At 39.8% G+C, this 22,473-nt stretch overlaps 1 protein-coding gene across 1 annotated transcript in view; it reads right to left on the bottom strand.

Moving 5' to 3' along the window:
- Positions 1–20,776, bottom strand: part of ofcc1 (orofacial cleft 1 candidate 1) — a 72,378-nt gene extending 51,602 nt beyond the window's left edge. Inside the window, 11 exon segments of the mRNA XM_034212069.1 lie at positions 5,763–5,846; positions 5,848–5,884; positions 7,162–7,223; positions 7,497–7,583; positions 8,903–9,000; positions 9,765–9,977; positions 12,228–12,311; positions 12,953–13,057; positions 15,935–16,110; positions 16,472–16,542; positions 20,705–20,776. Of these exon segments, the coding sequence (XP_034067960.1) occupies positions 5,763–5,846; positions 5,848–5,884; positions 7,162–7,223; positions 7,497–7,583; positions 8,903–9,000; positions 9,765–9,977; positions 12,228–12,311; positions 12,953–13,057; positions 15,935–16,110; positions 16,472–16,542; positions 20,705–20,722 (1,035 nt within the window). The 5' untranslated portion in view covers positions 20,723–20,776.
- Between the last annotated feature and the right edge of the window lie 1,697 nt (positions 20,777–22,473).

Here is a 22,473-nt window from a genome sequence, read left to right as displayed (position 1 = left end):
GTCATCACTACCCTCCTGACTGTTCTCCTCACTGTCTTCCTCTCTGTCTTCCTCTGTCTTCCTCTCTGTCTTCCTCTCTGTTCTTCTGACTGTTCTACTCTCTGTCTTCCTCTCTGTCAGACATGGTAGCTGATGATGTAGGCCTACTTCTTTCTCTCTGGTTGAGTCTGCGATTAGCTGCTTGCATCCACAAGTCAACAGCTGGTTTTGGGTCGAAAGTCTCTGTTGTCATCTTAGACAAGTGGATGTAATCAAATAAGTATGTGAACATAACCAATAACCTACCATAGCCAATAACAAATGAATGTAACTTATTTTATGTGTGTTGTTCATTCATATCTTATTTTACCTTAACATTTATTTATTTATGCATTTGTTTTTATCTCTCCAGTTTTAAAGGATATTTTTGGTTACTGTCCTATAATATACATTGGAATGATTTAAAACCTGTTTATCCCAATAATTATAAAGGAGTGCCTTGGAAATATGTGTTTACATAAATTGTGACCAAACCGTTTGAACTTAGACTAAGAGTCCTTACCTCACTGAGCTGTAGTTAACTTATCAGCCTCTCAGTCTGACGGGAGAGGACTCTCACTCCACATTATTGTAGAAACATCTTCTTCTTATATCCGTTAGAGCAGCTAGCACGGCACCAGATTCTAATAACAACAGCGCTGGTACCGGTGCACCCTCCCTCTCTCACTCGCTCACTCACATTTTGGCTGTGAGCTGCGGGCGCCAGATAAGCCAACATCCCCCATTTTCATCACTTACAGCGCCCATCGTACAGGGCAAATGAAACGTGTAACCGGAGTGAAAAGGATGTTACATTTACTTAATTATGAATATTGTTACATCAAGGCCGAAAATTAGGATGAGCCCCAACGGTCAAAATGTTTTTTTCCCTCCCAGAGCTGCCAGCGCAGCGCCTCCCCAGATCTGGCGCCCTAGGCGAACATCTAGCCAGCGCTACGGGCCGGCCCTGAGTTCATATCATGGTTCATATGCAACTCGCAAATATCTTTCTCTCTCTCTTCTCTCTCCTCTATTTTCACTTTTCTCTTCTCCCTTCTCTCTCTCCCTCTCTCCCTCTCTCAATGTTGGTACGCAAATGCGCTTTGTTTCAAATGACCCGGTGCTCTTTTTTTGGCGGAGGTGCGCATGCGCACCTGCGCACCAGTTATGTGCAGCCCTGATAATGATATTAAGACTGTAGATTATAGTCAGGGTTTGTTTGCAGTTAAGTGTAACAATATTATAATTGATTATCAACTTTATCTTACGAAAGCGTTTATGTTTGTTAATTAAATGTTGCACTATGAGCTATCAGTAATGACCTCCCTCTGATAAACAAACATTGTTGACAGTGTTTGGCTTCCATATTTACCAAGTTGTAAATGCTGTCAAGACTTGTGTTATCGTCTGTAATGCACTACATAACTATTTGAAGGAGTGCTATGTAAATAAGGTTTACTTGCTTAGATACTTTGTAGCTTCCCTCCTTATTTACTTACATAGTTAGCTGTTGTTGAACTTAGAAATCTCACTATCACTTCTTGTCCTTAGGGTTGGGACTCTGGGTTATGACCTAAACCAGTGCTTCTCAAACTTTTTTCAGTAGTGTACCCCCTTTGAAATATTTTCTCAGCCAAGTACCCCCTGACCGATCCCGAACATTTTTGATCAAAAAAGACTATATAAATAATTACAATATAGTGATGTTCCCTCAGTGTGTGATGTATTAACTCCTTCGTGGTATGCATTACAACAAACTAAGGATATTTTCATTTTATGCATGAAAAAAAATAACATAACACTTTTATAAAACAGATTTTTCCAAGGAGTTTTTCAATTTAAAGTAATATGTTATTGTGAAAAACTATAAAATACAATACACACATTTGACATGTTTATATGAGGACCCCCTTGGTGGTTCTAGGAATGTTTTATATAAAATTGTGTTTTCTATTTTACTTATTTTACGAAGATTATTTTTTTAATTAACCTTTTTTTTTTTTTTAAATCTCACGTACCCCCTGCAGTACCCCAACGTACCCCCAGGGGTCTGCGTACCCCCATTTGAGAATCACTGACCTAAAGGACCTAACCCTTACCCTAGCTTAAGGAGTTGTGACTTTTAGCGTAGCTCAGTGCTGTCTTTACCTCAGATTATTATTAAGGGAAACCCCCCAGTTGTTGGTATTGCTGAAATACTTTGTAACTGCGCTCCTTAGTTACTTACAGTAAATACTTAGCAGTTGTTGAACCAAGCAATCTTGATATTAGTTTTTCTTGTTATTGTAGAAAATACTTTAGAGTAGCACAGCATTGTCTTTACCTTAGATTTTCATGACATAACCCGATAACATCCTTGTTAAGAACATTATCAGAATCAGAATACCTTTATTAGTCCCATTATTGCACCATATCAGAAAATAAGGTAATAACAAAAACCAAAGTAACATGTAATTTACTAAAGGAGTGAAGTGAGAGAAATATCCCAACCTTGCTATATCTAGCCCATCCAATGAATATAATATTAGGAACAACATCTGGATTTAAGAAAGCACGGCCACAGTGTTAGATAATGGGGTTTGTTGTCGCATTGACAACTTCTAAATAATGATTCCTAACCATGACACTTTGTATTTGTTTTTGAGGAAGGCAACTTCAGGTATGTTTTCTTAACAAGAGAAGTGTTTTTGTCCAACTGCAGTGAAGCAGTCATGTATGTAAGACTCGCCCGTACAGCTGCGGGCTTCCATCCAATGATCTCCATTCAACCATTTAGAGGTTAAGTGCCTTGCTCAAGGGCACATCAGCATTCCTTGTTATCGAAGTTGAGAGCAGTATTTATTTCCCCTGGCCACACTGCCCATTCAGATGAAGGTTTGAAAACGCCAACCTTGTGGTAACGAGCTCATCCCAACAACCTTCAGGCTACATCAGCCCACTTGTTGTTTATTTGCTTGTTTGTTTTTGTTGACATGTGCCTCCTTTTTAGGGCTTAGCATGAGTAATAGGGTGGTGCGACAGTTTACTTTTATGAAACATAATCAGAGAACAATGTAAATACATATTCAGTCTCTTGTCCCCTATGGCATCTGTTGAACAGCACTACATGAAAAGTCAATCTGGCTTAAACAGAGCCACTTCTTTTATCACCACTGATATGTTTTTAATCTTCAGTAGCAATGTTGATTGGTTCCTTGTTGTTTGTTTGGACATTTTGTCCATCCATTTGTTCATCTAACACACGCTATCCTTTCCTGTCCAATCTAGGGTTGCACCTATCCACTACTAGTATGGGATATTTGCAGGTTCTAGTTTATATAGCTGGAAAGGCAATTCCGAGACAATCGGGCTGATCTATTCAGTTTGATTCTAGGTTTACGCCTGATTGCACTGATCGGGAAAACATATTCAACATGTCAGCTGTTTGGAGGTATTTTATACTTACTACTCCAACATGTATTAATACTACTTGCCATATTTCATGAAGGGTGCAAAATCAAAGATATAACATAACCAACTTAATGAGGCACCTCCAGAAGCATGAGGCTAAGCAACAAGTTCAACACATTTCAAAAGTGTTGCAGGTGCACAGTGAATTTTTTCACTACCAAGTAATGATTCTTAATGGCAATCGGTACCTAGAATCAGACGATATCGAAACCCCAGTTATCGTATACAGTATCAATACTAAAAAAGGCCTATTTATGCATCTCCTGTTATCCCATCCAATATTTTTAAAGTTCATGCATTTGTTTCCCTTTGATAATCTCAGATCTATCTTGCAAAGCCAATTTATTTTATGTACTTGAATTATCAGTTGACCAATTTAGGTCAAATGTTAAATGTGTCTGCCAAATAGAGCCAGTGTTGTCACCAAAACAACCTGACACACATTCACCTCACACCGGTGTGTGAGGGGGGAAGGTGTGTGCTGAGCCCTGCAGTAATGCTCCTCAATCTACCCACTGTGAGCATCTTTGCATACCGAAACAACAAAAACAATTTAGGCAGAAGTGAAATTAGTATAATTGGTGGCAAAGCGGTTTAGCCCACACATCTTAAATTTGGGAGGAAGTGATGGAGGCCTCCAAACCCCCACACTGGAAAGAGATGGAAAGGAAGAGGAGGAGGATGATAAAGGAGGGGAAAAGAGGCAAAGAAATGAACAACAATAACGCAGTCCAATATAAGGAGGTATTGTTATTATCTGGCCTGCATGCTTTGCATGTAAGAGACGGGCGAAGAAGGTAAAAGGTGAAGTGAGCCAATTTTCCATATCAGAGGTGGTTTGTTTGCCCCGAGCCTGAGTTGTGCCTAAAGTGCCATAACATTACAGCACTCCTACAGATGAGATCAAAGGCTCCAGCGAGGGATCCTCCGTGGTTTTTCTGGCAAGCGGCCGTCCTCTCGCTGAAACATCTTTTCAGGGCTTTCCACACATTGACTGATCACACAAAATGCACTCTTAATAGAGACAGGAAATGCCACATACAAAAACTTCCTTTCTTTCTAAGTATGGGCTAATATTCAGAGATTAAGCTTTCTCGTTAATTATTTTCATTTTAATTAGTAAATCTTAATTAACAATGAACATTTACCCTTAAAAATTGTTGGCTTCGGAATGAAGGAGGGGGGTGAAGAAAGCAGAGAATAAATATGACAATCTTTTTGGGACCTCCGGGCAGGATTACTGATGCAGGCTGCCTTAGTTATTAAACACGTTCTAAATTAAATGCCTCCATGAATTTTGCACAGATATATATTTTCATAGTTTTGCATGCCAAATGTGACATTTTATATTTCAGATTCATCTCGCTGCAGTCATTTTAGGGAAATGTCATATAAACAAAGATTTTGTCATTTACCAAAAGAAATTACTATGCGTGGCAGGTTTGGCCATTGCTTTCTCTCACTCTCTTTCTCTCGTTCCCTCTCCCTCTTTTGCCCCCTATTCTGCCTGTGCCGGTTGTTTCAAGTCAGCAAGCCATAAAAAATCTTTATCTCAGTGAAACACAGCAATTTGGGAGATAATCGAATGGTGACTGGGGGGCACAAACGCCAGTCTGAGGAATTATACCACAATCTCCCCTGCATTTACAACCTTCCTCAAAGCTAGTTGTCACCCTGGAAGGAAAGCCCCCGACTGAAGATTCATTACATCTTTAAGCCAGCATGGTGGCATGGCAGCCTCATCCCCAGATGCAACACAACAGCAGCCTCCTCCCACAGCTGCTGATGCTACCGCTAAAGCTGCAGCTTCCTCCTCTCTTTCCCACTTCTCTGTTCCCCTTTTATCATCTCCAAAGACTCCTTTTCCCTCCTACTTAAATTCCTAAAACCACAGACGCCATCCGCACAAAGCAGGAGGAAAAAAATCTTTATACTGTATAAAAAGAATGCGACTGAATAGTTAGCATACAGTATATGAGAGGGTTTTTGCTCGTGGTGCCTGTATGTGAATGTGCTTTTGTGTGGGCATACAGTACCCATTAGTGTAATGAAAGGAGTGAAGGAATTTGAAAAACATGGGAGATAATTTCCTTATTCCCTTACAGGTCCCACTCGTGGCATGATTTCAGATAATTACATCATTGCAGTGTTTTTTGCACAAACAAACCTTGCATTTTTTTGGGTAAACATTTCGGGATCGATATCTCCTCCTGTGATACAAGCCTTGAGGAGATTAAGAGCTATGTCACTTCCTGTTTGTGCAGCTCACAGTCAGAGCGGCTAACAGATCTTACCTGCCACTGGGGTCGTGATGCCGAAGAGGAGGATTCTGGGAGCTCTGTCATCTGACCGTATTTGGCCATCGCTTCCTCTTGGCCTTCCCCCCAGTGCTCTGAGTGACGGGCTTTCAATGGTTCTGCTGCTACACACACACACACACACACACACACACACACACACACACACACACACACACACACACACACACACACACACACACACACACACACACACGCACACACATGCACACACACACACACACACGCACACACACACACACAAATATAAGAAGCTAACCCTGTTAACAGCCACCTGCATTTTGGACTCTGTTGTTCCACTCTGTAGCCAACAGCAGCTCAATCTAATAACACCACAACAAAACACTTTCCACCGGGTCCCTCTCTTTCTCTCTCCCTGCCTATCTTGCCGTTTCAATCTTATCATTGGTAATGTAATAAGCGGCTGCTTCGCTCTGTCTCCTCGCCACCTCTCTTAATTCCTCAAAATAAAGCAATATCACAAGAGCCCTGGCCTGCCTGTGACTGGGGATAAGATGCTTGTAAAGGGAGGGATAATTCAGCAAATAAATGCTCGGCATCAAAGGCAGGCACTAGGTCTTTCTTCCCTTTCTCTCCCTCCTCAGTGTTCGCCTATCAAAAGTATTACATGTGCTTTCATCAGTTCACAACAAGGCACAATGTGCTTCTTAATGCAATTACTCGACCTCCATTAAATCAGAAACAGTGGAAACAAATGAATTACACATTTGTTACAAAAACCACAAGTCAGCGCCGCGTCTCTTCTCTTTATTTTATTTTCCTTTCATAGGCGCAGGGAGAGAAAAAGTGGAATCATTTCTCATTACATTTCAGGCAGATGTAGCCCTAGGTGATGCATAGAAAGTCTCCCATGCCTAATAGCCACCCACCATTGATATCAGAAGGAATTTACAGAGTTCAAGGCTGTCGAGAGTAGGTCATCTTGCTAAACTCCGAACCACATTCATCTGACAGGGCTGGTGTCCGACTACCACCCACCCATAAAACAACCAAACATAAGAGGAGATACTGTACAGGACAGTAGTTTGTGAATTTATCATGTCAGCCGGCGCCGTAATTACTAAAAAGTTAAACATGCTAAGCTGATTGCCCACGGGGCTTCGCTGCGAGATCTGATGTGTGATCTCATACTAAAGTGGATGGACCAAAAATGGATGCGCCTCCAAGCCCGATGACATGGACGGATTTCTGCGCCCTCGAGCCAAAATGCCCACAATGCAATTCTCGTTGACGGGAGAAGCCATGCAGAGGACATGTGAATTACATTCCTTCTTGAACGTCAGTGGGAATGCTTTTCGCACAATTACAGTCATGGCACATCAATATGGAGAGAAACATGGAGAGGGCTCACCACTGCAGCAGTGTGTTCAGTCTGGGCTGCGGAGCATCGTCACAGTCTCTTTGTGAATGAGGCTCCTTTGAAATATTAAAGTGGATATGTTAACAAACACTGTTAATGTGTTAACAGTCATTATCCACTAATTGACAGTTTCATTTAAAACCCATCAATCTAAATGATGATGTAAGATGTTTTTTTTATTTCTGTGACTGAGTGTTATTCAATATTTCTAATAGATGAGCGCTCAAGCTTTTGTGTTATGGGAGAATTGCTTTTAAAATGATCTATAGGTGGTTATCTAAAACTAAAAACCAACATATGCTTCACATATACATCAGACGGGTCTTTACCTTAACATTTCCAGCAAAGAAGTCCATTAGCTCCTTCTTTCTATTTGCCCACTCACTCCTCTTCAGCGGCCCCTTCTGAGCCGCCTGCTGAAAAAACGTGTAATAAATACACATGCACACTTTCTTTGGATGCAGCTTTATGGAACAGTGCAGTGCGCCATAATGGCAGAATTAAGCACAAGGGGCAACTGTAATGCAATCTGCAGGCAATCGATACTGAGCCAGGCCCTTAAGACATGTAGCGTTTGATGAGTATGTCTGCCAGTTTTACATTCAGTCAGCACATTCACACTCCCCATTCACATGCATTGACACTGCTAAGTGACAGCGTCTCGCCCTGTAGAGGCTTTGTACGGCAGAATAGAGACAGAAGAAAAACGCTATTATTTTTAAAATAGATGTGAAATCTCTGGTGGATAATGTGCTTTCAATGGGAGGTGGGTGTGGAAACAGTAGGAAAGCGCATACATATTATGGCAGAATAAGATAACACTGATCCCAATACTGATACACAGTAGATGCTGCTGATTATCCAGTAAGGGAGGATGAGTCAACTGTTGCTCGTGAGACATTGTTAAAGCATTTCTTTCCCAATTACGTTTACTTTCTATTCATATCATTTGATACTCCTACTCTCTTTTCAAGCAAGATTATGACTAAAAATACAGAGAATGGAAGTTGTGCATTCTCTTTACGTATGCGCTAATGTTTGGGTTTCTTTGCAATCTAGATTTGCCAACACAATGGAAACCCCATGTTCTTGTATCCTTTCCCATTTCCGATTTATAGAATACAAACACTTGTTTTGAAAGGAGCTTCAGATCTTACCGCTAGTTCACAACTTCCCCAGTTGGGAAATAAATAGTAGTCACGCTCTATTTTTCCTGAAAATAACATAAGACGGGTAAAGAAAAAGAAATCTGCTTCTGTGAGAAACAAATGTGCATAATAATGCAAAACAAAGTTCAAAGACGGAACAAAAGTGTCTCCACAAATAAGTTAATTGTGCAAGGATATTATATGTAGCGTAGATTATACAGCAGAAACCCATGCACTCATTCTGAGCCGAGGATGAATGAATTATCTAACCTTGAATGCATGTTCTACAAAAAGCAATTTCAAATGAGTGCATTCAGCAGAGATTCAGATGACTGAAAATGAAATGCAGAACTTTTACAAAGGTGGCAGTGGGAAGAAAAGAGGTTGGGAACAAAAAATGGAGCAAGGAAAGAGAAAATTGAGAATGTAACACACATACAGATAGACAAAACAGATAAATGTACACGCACACATGCACACACTCTATGTCCATTAGCCACAGCCACTGATACACAGCATAATGGACATGGCTGATGTGCTGGTGAATATGGGATGATGACACAGATATTCCTCTTTGTAGCCCTGACCTGCTGCAGTGAAAGGCTGCCAAGCATGATCATGTCAGGCCGCACACGCTCCCTCAGCTGCTGGGCGTAGTGGGGGATCTGCTCCTCCACTGGCCTCACTGCAAGAAATAATACAGACCTTATCATATGTATCCAAAATAAAATGCTACTGTTGCGTGATGAGTGATTCTTAGAATTTTGTAAATCTATGAATGAAATATTTCTCAAAGACGAATTCAACAAAAATGAATGTAACGTCCTGGAATAATAGAGTGGTGCAGTGATGATGTACTTTGTAGGCCGACCAGGAAGTAAGCATCGACAGACGATACATTTTTGTGAATATTTAAGAAAATAAGCTCTGTGTTTTACGATGTTTAAAAAAAATGTGTTAGGCCCGATATTCCTCATGTTTCAAAACCACTTTATATTATGAAGCATAAATTAAAATGGCTAAAGTAAAAAGCCAAGGTAGTGCTTCACCACCGCTAACCCCAAGGTGGCTTATGTTCGGTGTGATGACATTTAGTACCTCATTTAGTAGTCACTTGTTAGCAACCGCTGTTTGTATGACACAAAGAAGCTTTCTGACATTTACGAATAGGGTATTTACCTACAGTCGATGGTATTTAGAGGCGTGTTTTATGTCGTACAATAAAAAGTGAAAATCTGTTTAGCTTGTGTTAACTACAGACCTTGTTTTAGGCTTGTAAACACCCAACACGTTTAAAACAACGTTGACTCATTCCTCCACCACTTAATTACTCGCTATATCTTCTAATGATCAATTTATATCATGTGCAAAGCAAACATATTCTATACTATACTTAATATTATTGATCCAGCTATCAAATTCAAAACGTAAATAAAAGCATAGCATTACTTTTTACAGCGCTCTCTCTGCCCATTATCATCCTCCCTGCTTCGAGTCCAGCCTCTCCTCCCGGCCCAGCACTGACCCCAGTCTGGGCTTTGGCGATGGTTTGGGTCTGGGAGGGTGTGGAGCCTGAGGCTTCACCACCACCGTGGAGCTGAAGGACTGGATCACCCGCCTTCACCTCCAACACCTCCTCATCCCTGGAGGCTAGCAGCGTACCTGGAGAGATATGCATTGGTGGGCACACACACACACACACACACACACACACACACACACACACACACACACACACACACACACACACACACACACACACACACACACACACATATATACGTACTAATGGATGTGCATACTGTATATTTACCACATCCAGACATACAGTACACTTACAGAGACTGTATACAGACCCATGAAGGTGGACAATGACAGTACCTCACACAAAAGCCAAGTGTGAGCATTAACAAAAGATGCATGTTATCACTTTAAAACCTTTTTATCCTTCAATTCTTGAGTTTTACATAAACATATTAACAGGACCTTAGTTCTACATGGCCATTAAACACGAATAAATTAGCCTGCTATGCTAGTTTTTTGCTAAAGTGTTAGAAGATGTTTGTTCGAGTCTTATAAATGAAATATAGTATACCATTCATCCAAAATCATGCAGGAACAGACAAACGCATGGCTGGAATTTCTTAATAAAAGAAAAGAAAATAGCAGATATAAAATAAGGTGCATATGGTTGAACTGATGCTACAGATCTCAGATATTCAATGTGTTTCTATACAAGAATTGAAGGAAGATCCTGCTTTGGCAATGAGTTAATTTGAATTGGAACATACATAGAAAAAAAGTTTTCTTCTACATTGTATTTGAACTAGTTTCTATTTCGCAGCCTAGAATCAATTACAGAAAGCAGAGAAGCATCTTCTATAGCTAACCTGCTTGCTGTGTGTCTTTTCAATTTTGCTTTGCCGCCTCGTCGTTAGAAACAAGAAGGTATTCTTCGAGCATCCGTGTATTCAACGTGTGCAGTCCAAGATGTGCAACAGCCAAAGCCGTTATCACTGCCTAATGCTTTTCACATAGAAGCTGATATCAATGCCTCACGCCTTACAGAGAACTAGAATGAATAGAGTACCAATTCAGTGTTCTTTCATCTCCAAGCCAAAGCAATAGAATGTATCAAGATAAAAAGGAAGAGCTGAAGATCTTAGACAGACAGAAGGGATTTCTCTAGGATTCTTTTTTTCTGAGAAGGTGTCTACAGCACTGGCCACTGTCCATTTCATTAATACTTTGTCGTATTCATGCTCTTTCTTGTGAGATGTGCTTTGTAGCAGACTGTTATCGCTGAGACAAAACCCTGAGAAACAATCACAAAATGTCAGGATCAGAACTGACATACACTGAGCTGGTTCTGAAGCTGCAAAAGAAGACTTGCCTACACCGGTGGGAGGCATCATACAACGGCATAAGGTGATTGTCTGGAAGTCTATTGTGGCTCGGTGAAGTGCTTACTGGCAGTCGCCGCAATTGGACTCCAACAGTACAGAAGTAAGAGCTCTCTCTCTTCCTCCTTCTCTTCCTCTCCCAGTCTCTCAGCCTATTGCATGGAGGAACTGTTAATCCGAGATCCTCTTTACTTTCTGTGGGATTTCATGAACATTCCAAGACAATGGATGGGGCTGCTAATCTCGGTGGTACAGCTAAATCCAAGACAATGGCAAATAATACAAGCCGGCTAAATTCTACCGTGTTGAAGCGGGCCTAAACCCATCACTTGTGCGCTGGAATTACAAGAGATATGTGCGTCATGTCAACAGGATCTGGTGCGACTGTCTTCACCCAGAACAATGCTAAGCTTAAACCACCTCAGTGTTGCCTGGCTGGCTACATATTCAAATGAAACTGTGCTAATGAGAAAAGGCACGCCTACTGTGACACAATGGCTGTGCTTGGAAAGCACTGAGTATAAGTGAACGTCCGTTTCTAGTCTTATTCTTTGTTCTGTTAATGCTGCTTTAAGTGTTTGTGGAAAATGTAGTCTTATTTTTGTCTGGGTTGTTTATGATATCACTGTCTTGAGCTTCTCTTTAAAATACTGCACCTTAAAGACTGCAACCGGCACCATTGTTAACGCTGATGTTAACAACCTGACTGTTTTACTGTAACTTTGGTATTCTAGTTTCAGGATGTTATACCACAATGTTTTTTTCAATATATTACCAAACAAACACACAAAATGTTCTAATTTGTGAGGAAATAATGATTACACTCCATCTCAGCACCTTTGGAAAGGTATTAAAAATAAATACGAAAATTGAATATATTAAATTGTTCTGAATTTAAATAATAATAAATATATATATTATTTAGTTAGAAAGTTAGAAATGTTTTATCCATTGCTATTTTGACCATTATAGCCAAGATACAGGACTAGAGTAATTCTGGGATACATACCTGGTATATTGATGAAGGTATCATCCTCATCCAGCATCGCAGCCATTCTGTGATACAGCCTGTTTTCATCAGCGTTCAATATTGCTACAAGTCAAAACAATTATAATGTGAGTACACCCTCAAAGGTGCTGGAAAATTGCGTGCATGTGTGTGCTTCAAACTTCATTACTTTCTACATATCAGACAAGTCAATCTAAACCACATCCTAACATGCAAACGAGTGAAATTAGCCGTGGCTGGAGAGGGCTGAAAATCAAGTGTGCAGAGGGGTAATGAAATAGGAGCATTAACATGCCTGTTAGCCGGCCTGTCATCATGTGATGAGATTTGGTTTGGCGAATCCTTTGATATTACACGGCAGTGATATCCAAAAGATACAGGTGTAATGGCTTCTCCATTAATAGCCATGTTCCATTATAACATGCATATTACTTTTCTCCCAAGAGCTCGCTTTTAATAGGCCTACTTTGGGAGGGGGCTGCAAACTATTGATATGGCTCTGCGTGTGCCATTTGAAAAGGGGGAGAAAACGCCATCTTGGAAAGAGAGTTGACCAATGATACGTGACCTTCGTCAATGACAGCGGGTTAGATAGCTAGTGATGCCATCACTTGGTATATTTACATAGACCGTCCTGGCGTCTCAAATGGCAAACTGCTACCAGTGAACTCTCTCACCTCGCTTTAATGAACCGAGGAGAACTATTATGACGGAGAATGGCATACTTAATTCCAGCTCATCTTCAGTGCTGACCCCAGCCATCCCGCAATGCCTTGGGTCTGTCTGCTCCGCCGACGACGGGTCAAAGTAATTTTGGGCACGTTTATTTCCTGTGGAAAGTGCGAGAGGCGAGAGAAAGAGGAGTTGGGGGTTGGCAAGCGGGGAAGGGAAGAGGGGAGTTGTACAGGTTCAGGTTAGTGGTTATTAGAAGCACATGAAGCGAAATGTTAATTTTGAAACCCACACTGTGGAAGGGCCGGGGCAGCGAGCAGATAAGGCAGAGCCGAGATGAGACGGGAGCACAGAGGCACAGAGGGAGAAGTGGGATAGAGACTCGCTGCACCTCTCCGCGGCCTGCAGTGCTCTGGGGCCTAATTAGCATGCCGCAAAAGGTCACGGCAGGCAATCTCTTAAATACGACTGCCATATGTTTGCCGTGTTCAAAAGGAACTAATGAGAAAGTCTACAAGCTCAAAAGTACCTGGAATTTCAAAGACAATACCTTCTAAATACTCCGAGGTCAGCGGCCTAGAGGACCGGGCAAGTTTGGAGGAGCAGATCCAAAGGAAAATAACCCGAGCCCATGTCTCATTGACTTCTTATTAGCAATCACTGACCTATGGGTATCAAGTCAGCTCCACAGAGTTTATGGGAATCCAATGGCTCCGGGCTTTTTTCTATTAAGGGTACACCCCACCAAGCAGCTTTCTTAACCCCAAATCATTCTCATTACAGGACTTGAATATTTCACTCCAATCTAAATTGCTTTACTTGTATTTCTCAGGTTGTGGGGCAAAAATAAATGGTATGGTGTGTTATATATCATGTTATATATTCCACACAAGGATCGCCTTTATAGAAGTATTGCACACATACAAATGTGAGTGTTTTCATAGGAGCACCGCTGGCCCACTAGGCCACCGCCCAGAAAAAGCTCACTGGGATTCTTTCGTGCTCACATGAAAAATCTGAGGTTTTAACACTTGAAGTTAAACAGTCAGACTGGAGAAGTTATTAAACAAGGAGCAGCCTTGTGACTACTCAACGGAGCCATAAATTGACTGTGAAATGCACACGTTAAATCCCTCTACATCATTACGAAAGAATTTGAACAATTTTCTCCACAAATAACTGAGGTTATGAAACCCTTTTCTCAAACACAAATTTGCATAATGGAAGTAACGTCCACAGATTTTGAATCATATCTGTGATTTACCTAAATAGTCTGGCTGTCCTCCAGTTCATCTCTCTAATGAAAATTTAAATTCTCTGTTCTTACATGCACATTTTCAATAACTAACTGCACAGAAAGAGAGATAATGACATTCTTTTTTTGGTAAAGGCCAAATAGAAGTGTCACAAACATGGAACAATGTGACATTTTGATCGTCCAATAACAGCTCAGAGTCACTGCATATTCACACTCTCTAATGTAAGAGGGTTGCTTATTTTGTACTTGTGATGTATGGTTTGTTTATCCAAAATGTGCTGCAATTATCACAAATAATTAGGCAATGATCCTATAAAACACATAGTGTGTGATTTATAATGCCTTCTGCCTGAAATAAGAGTTTCTATGCACATGACACAGCACTGTTAAAGCAAAGTTATACTATTAATAAATTACCACACGTATTTTGTATGCTTTACGTACATGGCCTAATTTGCATTTTCAGCTAATAAAAAAGAAAAGAAGAGACAAATCTGCCTAACTGTTTTGCGACGCAATTATTAAATATGTATTTAAGGATGGTTTGGGAACATTACCGAAAATAGCTTCAGCCAAACTACCTGAATGCCCAAAACAATGTATTCCTGGTGATTTCCCTGTAATTCCAAGACTTTATAACTTAATAACTAATATATTAACAATTTGTTCTCTTCTTCAAGCAATATCTGTCTATTGGAAAAGCCCTCAATCAGTCAGTGGCTAAAAAACCTCTCTTGTTGTTTGACCTTAGAGAATTAACCTATGCTATGAAGGGAACGCCTGATACCTTCTTTGGAAAGGAACTAGATATGACCCTGTTGTTATCACTTAGTATGTGAGATATGATGGGATGTGATGTAGCTTCTTGTTTACCAGCCTCATAAATTACTTTTAAAACTTAATTTTAAATTCACATGTCATTTAACATCATTTTTTATCATGTATTTTGTTTAAAATGCTCTATTATTTCTACTAATATTTGTATATTTCTGTACTTTATTTACTTTTCTTGTCTCTTATTTTTCTTTGTGTAATGCAAATAAAAAACTATTTCTCAAACTAACATGCAATGAGTAATGTGTGCTTTATCATACATGTTTATGGTCTGTTGATACACATATTTTTTAGTCCCACTGTATCCAACACACTATTATAAGTGTAACCCTACCTCCTGTGCACAAACATTATGACAATAATTGATAATAATTACTAGCCATGCACAGCAAAAAGCCAAATAAAACCACATTAAATCAAGAATCCTACATGTGACTCATCCCTGAGAAAAACTGGCACGCTCGCAACCTTGAATGCATCCTAATTTACCATCCCATTCCTCAAGAGTTCTCCCTGACATACTGAATTATAAGGGGGCATATTCGTATGCCTGATTGGCCTTAAGCCGTGTTTCGGGGGCGTTGTGAGTACACCACACAGACAGCGCATCGGCTTGGTAGCGTAGTAGCGTATGTAAATGCACTCTCCTATGACTCCAGCCCACCACAAGGCATGTAGCCGAGAGTGGGAGTCAAGGCTGATTGTGTCGAGGGTACTTCTAGATAGAGATAGAACACCCACTACTGCAGCGGTCTCCAGCGGAGGAAGAAGTTATACGAGGGTTGCTTGTTAGGACACGCTTGCCTTGGAATGCAGGGACCAAGGGCCCCCCGAATGGAGAGAAGAGAGAAAAGAGAGGAAGAAAGAGGGAGGGAGAGAAAGGTTAGATCAGGAACACATCTACTGTCAACAAATTTGAGGCTAATGAAGAATGAAGCTTCACCTCTTTCTTTGGCAGGGGCTTGCAGCTCCGTTTTTTTTCGGTGAGCTGCAAGGGTGCTATCTGGCCTGTCACCTCGAATTTCTCTCCCCAGCCAAACCGGAGGAATGGAAAGCTCGCTGCTTCCTCCTCCATCGAAGGCTGGGTTTTCTATGCCAACCAGAGTGGCGCTCTCGTCTCTCTCTGACAAAATAAGTAGAAACATAAATACAAATACAAACACTGACATGAAGGGGCAATACAACAGTTAGGTCAAAACTTCTAAAAAAACATTTAAAGGAAACAAAATGCTTCTATTGGGGAAATTTCTGCGCCTAAATGTTCAAGCGCATCCTCTTGGAATGACACTAAAACACAATTAGGTTAAAATTAAATCAGAATCTTGCAAAGGAGGAGGAAAAAAAGGAGAAGAAGAAATGATTAAAATAATTACAAATTGCGCCCTGACAAGCAAGAGCAAAATTTAGCCCAGAGCCATTTGTCTGTAATTAGTTAATTAATCCTTACACAAATTATGAGCAATAACTCATCAAGCAGGACTCACCCATCAGAAATTCAGCCGACTTGGATTTCTTCTGCTTAGGTTGCTGCAGAGCCTTCTGCTGTAACTTCTGGAGGGAAATTGTTAAATGAATAAATTAGCTGCAGAATGAAGATCATCATTTATGATCCGCAACTAACGCAGTATTTTAAATATGGGACGACACTAAAATGTCATTTAATTTACATCGCCGCTAAAGGGGTCAAGCACTAATTGAACAACAGGAGTGGAAAAGAATTTAATCATAAATAGATAAGAAAAGTTGACGTGAATGTGTAATGAAGGTCACATTAAAATACTTCCTCCTTGCCTGCTTTTTTTTTTTTGTACATGAATGGGCAACAACAACACTCTCTCCTGGAAAATGATGCATTTGTACAGGAGTCTTAGTGTGCAAATGAGTATGGAGATCCAGTCCTCATTACTTTCATCCACATGGAGTCAACTTAAAAAATCTCAAAGGAGCGAAAAGAAAATGTTTTTAAATACCACTATGTCAGAGAATTTTCAATACAGTTATTTAATGTCTATCTCTCTATGTATCTGTCTATTTGACAAGCCATGTCAACACTATTTTGACTTGTAGGTGGTCTACATTGTCATGAAATGGAAAGAAAAAGGGAAAAATGTATGTAAGCAAGTATGTCTTCCTTTGAAATCAAGAGGATGTGGAACAAACTCCGCAGCCCCACATTTGTCTCATTTCTGCGGACAAGCAGAACAATGAGAAAGCTGAGGTAAAGGCATAAGTAGTTGTTTTTGTTATGGATATGTTTACATAAGAATGCAGCATATAAAAGGAGCTCTGTAGCTCAAAGCGTATGGAGCTTCTTAAAGCATCATTTTATGCAGATTTCAATGATGAACTGCGCTCATGCCCATGAACAGCATGTATTTGTATACAATATTTAATTTCAAAGGCAAAATCAAGGGGCAGAAAGGGTGGGGGGGCTTATTTCAACTCTAAATGACAGAGCAATTAAAATAGAGAAGGACTACTTCCAGACCAATCTGGTAAGAGGAGTTTTTGTAAATCTGTTTTTACATTCAACAAGCCCTACAGCAAGACATTCATTTATACTACTGAGATTAATGCTTATCTAATTGTAACTTATTTAAAAACCATTTTCATTTCGACTGGGTACCAATCAGTTTTTCTGAGTTGCACATACTGTGGAGAATGAGACTCAGTGGTGAAGTGTTTTCTTTTCTTATTTTCATGTCATCAGACCCAGCTTTCGGAAAGACACATATTGTTGGGAAGCTTATGTGAAAACGAATCAGGTCTTTTTTTTTTTTTTTAAAGCAAACAATCATAATTTGCTCTGTTACACCAGGCCAGTTTTAAACTATAGCTGCCGTTTAAATAAGATATTTGACATTTGCTTTCATTATATGGTATTAAAAAGAAAATGGTTATTGGCGCCTTGCAAACTATTCTGAAAACCAAAATAAATTAATTGCATTTTTTTCTTGATACTGTAAGATTGTTTTTCAGTCATTTCACAAACCATACTGCCTACATTATTGTATGAGTTCATTATTGTTTGCCAAAAGTAATTAATCATCAAATTAAAACAATGAAGGAGGATAACGCTCTTTATTTCACAAATAATTGTTTTGCCCTTAGGGCTAAAGGCACATTGGGGGATCAAAGGAGAAATCACATTACATTTAATCCTATACAAATGCATTTTGTTTATCAGTAATTAATGCAAATAAATATCTAATATATCATCTTCCTCTTGTATATTAATACTTATATATAATCCGCATTATAATACGTTTTGGAGACTTTTCCTTTAGATTTTTTTTTTTAAAGTTTCAATTGTGCTTTTATTCTTTCTGTTATGTCATTTTCATATTAGTACATACTTTAGCTGTAGGCACAGTGTTGTTTTGGTGCTATTTCTCACCATGCAAAGTAAATTAGCTCCATGTCCTGCAAATGTCAATAGGTCCTATGATTACTTATTTATTCCAACTAGTAAACACACAAGGAAGGAGTACAGTACACACACCCCAGGCCTACAGCTTTGGGTCATCGTCACTAAAAATCTAATCCACACAGCACCATGTGAGCATCTCTGTCTGCAGAGCTAAGGAAGAATGCCTGCTTCTCATCTCCTTCCTTAGACCCCACTGACATTGACAGCATGCTCCTTGTAATGCAAGGACTGTTGTTTAATGTGCCATAACCGGATAGAACATGCAGATGTTGCATTTCTAAAACGATAAACAACAATTCATTCCTGAGGAGAAATCGTGGAATAAACTGAAAGTAGGGATTGCTCTTCTATAATAGTGGGATAGCCGCAGAGTGAACTGGTCCAGAGCTATAGCAAACATTTACATTTCCCTGTCATAAATATGTTAAATGTACAGAGTGCTGCATCAAAATCATGTGCCAAGAAAGTTGGGTGTATTACAACATGCATATACAGTACCGAAACAATAGCCCCTGAGTTTGTTCTCTTGTCATCTGAAGGCATCTAGGCATGCCCCCTTAAGCCATCACACGTTCCCTGTGCAGCACAAACTGCTTACTGTGCAGTCAACATGAGAAAAGAATCATTTATAACTGGTGACAAAAAAAATCCATGACTTCCTCTCCCTTCTTTTTTTTTTTTTTTGTAAATGTGATTGTTGTCAAAAGGAATTGAGCACAACAATGCCTTGTTCAGTTCTTGTTGCATTCAAAGGCATAGCTAGAAGGGCTTGGGGAAGACCGCTCGCTGCTAGGGGCTGGTGGGCACAGACCAGCTAGAAAGTGAATTTTGCATACTGTACGGATCATCGCCCAGTTCAGCCCAGTCACATTGAATCTGCCGTCAACCAATTGTGCTTCATGAAACCGTCAACCCTAATTTACGTCTGCCTGTTTTCTTCCCCACGCAGCTGTAAACAAGGCCCGGCTTTGAGCTGTGTCTCTGTCCCTGCGCGCAGATGGGAAAAACCTCGTCTTCACAGAGATACTTGAAGCTCCCGTTTCCAGACAAGCACCCTGTGTGCTAGGCAGAGGAGTCAAGGAGTCAAGGACAAGAGCGTATCTGGAAATGACAAGAGTTTTAAGAGCTTTAATAACAGTAGAGATCCCTGCACGTGTTTTGTTTTTCCTTCTTATTTTGAGCTTTAATGGTCCCTAGTATGAGGGCTGTGTAGTGAGTTCCTTAGAGTGGCATTGATCAGAATTCAAATGAAAAATAAAGTGAAAAAAAAATGTATCTTCTTGAAATATAAATATATAAGTCTGAATATAAGTCATCGTTTATTTTTAATAAAAATGTGGCAAAATGCCTTGCTGAATCAATAAACACATCAAAAGTGATTTTGTTTTCATGTTTATAAAGTATTTTTGTATCTATCAGCGTAATACAATTCTATGAAATGTCATAAGAACAATGATAACGTCTTCAAAGCTTATTTATTTAAATCATGACAGATAAGGTTAGCATTTTGTTTCAAAGGCACACAAAGCCAAACCCGTAAAACGTGAAAGCTTAATTTATAGAGCAGAATTATATGTGCACGGTAATTGTGACCCAACAAACAGCCTCTTATTAAACAACAAGCGCGTCAGTTGGTGTAGACAGAAAACATAATTAGTATTCAAGCTTAATTAATCTACGCTGGCCCCCTTTAAGTGAATTAGTCAATTATTTATGCATGTGTGCTCCTTTGATGCTTACAGATTATGTATGTTGCTGGGAAAAAAACCTTGAAAAATGACTTTGAAAACTTTCCACCATAAAATGTCACTACAAGCTTAGAAATATCAGTGAATACCATGACTGCTGAAAGAAATAGTGTGAAACTTCTACAAATTCTCGTTATTCTTGCCAAATGCCAGATATGTCAGTGCCAGAGAAGGAAAACATTGTGATTCATTGTCCGAAATCCGGAGCAAAGGATAAAATAAATGAGCCAAATATGTACTTTTGTGTGCCCTAATCCGTGGAATGGAAATCTAACGCAGGTCGGATCAAGGTCTTTCCTGGGATCATGGGAACTCCTTGGGATTTTCAACAGCCTTTTTGTTTTTACCCTTGAGAAACAGGCACTGGCCTCTGCACTCCTCAATCCCCCATTGAGATCCCAGAGGCAGCGCGGAGGAATGCTAAATGTCAATGGTCAGCCTGCGCCAGCACCTTCAGTGAGAGAGATGGAGGTGCAAGGCCTGACCTTGTTGTGTTGCGCCTGCTACGAGGGGCCAGAAGTGAAACTGTACTCACACTGCTAAAGGTGTCCATCTCCACCAAAGATCATCGCTGGCTGACCCTGATCTCTGAACGATGGCGAGGCCTGCAAAACAGAAAGTGTGAAAAATGCGGTGAGGAATGTGCCAAAACAAATAAATGTGAAGTGCACGTGAGAAGAATGTGTTATTGACATAAAACTTGCCTGATAATTGAAAGTTTTCTGATGTTTGCAAAGGAGCTCTTCTTATTTTGCAGCTCTAAATCCTTCATGCCATGCAGCGTTACACTATCCCTCCCCTGCTTGTGTGTTTAAACCTGTTATCTCTGCAATGCATCTCGCAGAATAAAAAGGACAATAAAGCCCATTTATTATCACAGATAACAAATTATTTGCCCTGATTATTCAAATAGTTTATTCATTTACATCTGGTACAATATCATTTGCTGTTTTTATCGCCTTTTCCTATGGTAATTCACATGGCTCGCACAAGTTTCTGCTGAAATAGCAAAACAAACCCCAGGCAAAATGTGAAAGATTATCCCATACCATGCGAGCTAGGATGAAATGCTATACTTTTTCACACTGAACACTGCTCCACTGGGTGTGATTGAAAAACATGTAAAGCTATTGAATCTGTGGTTTGTATATGTGAGGGGAAAATGACTGTTGTAACAAGTGGGCCAGTGTTTTTGTAATTGTTTCAAATTACACTCTGCGTAATAACTCAGTGAAAGCAGAGCCAGTGTGCGGTCCGTACACATTAACTAGTCAAAGACCACAGGATATCCATGCACCTTATCGCGGCCCAGAAAAAAACCTGATTGTGTAAACAACTGTGGAGAAAAAACTATTTCTCTGTGTTTCCAGCTGTGTCTATTTGTGTCCAATAACGCTTATCAGCAGCTACACAAAGGAAGGATAATACTTTTAGATAAAGAGGTACTTTGCAGCCTTTCCTTTACATGTGCATTTTATTGAATTAAATACAGCCTGTTTTAAATTTGCTGAAGTGTTTTTCTGGGTAATTAATAGGGATGTACATGTAAATGTTTTATACAGGCTGTAAATTGTGATGCTGCTATATTAGTTGTTAAAAGTGCATAACTCCTGCCAAATACTGGCTACCTCACTAATAAGATCTCCAACTTTATTATTAACCATATAAATGACTGACACGCTTTTCTGCTTAAGGTTCAGGCTCTCTGTCAAAATGTTGTACGCTGATGTTTTACAGTGAGTGCAACAAACCCCTACGGTCTTACGGCTCTGATGTAATATCTGGACTTAAGTGATCTCATTATCTTACAACTATACATACTGTCCCTGCAGAACTACTTGTTTTTGAACTGTACACCATGTCAATGTTTTCTCGTGCCAGGAATAAGCATCTATGGCTAAAGTTTAACAGCAGAAAGGAAACACAGCTGTCAAATAATTGCTGTTATCTCAAAAAGATGTCTCTACATGCTTTTTTATTCTAACAAAAAAGTGTTTAATAAGAGTTATCAAAAGTATTCAAATGTTTGCATCATACCTCATACCTTTATTCAATGGCTGGTTAACACCACCAGAACCCCCCTTTTTAAGCAAGTATATTTCATGAAGAAGTTGTTATTAATTATCTCTACAAATAATGTCAATATAGACCAAATGACACACTTGTTATGATCCTGATGTTTGTATTTGTAGTTTTATTTTTGTTGAAACACCTTCCCTGCTGGTTCCACTTCCTGTCTCTGTGTGTTCCCTCCATTGGAATTGTTTGCCCCGCCCTGTTTTTACCAACCTGTGTGAGATCACC

Source organism: Gymnodraco acuticeps, unplaced genomic scaffold, assembly GCF_902827175.1.
Source record: "Gymnodraco acuticeps unplaced genomic scaffold, fGymAcu1.1, whole genome shotgun sequence".
NCBI lineage: Eukaryota > Metazoa > Chordata > Actinopteri > Perciformes > Bathydraconidae > Gymnodraco > Gymnodraco acuticeps.
Note: the sequence above shows the minus strand (reverse complement) of the source record. Positions and strands in the feature narration are given on the sequence as shown.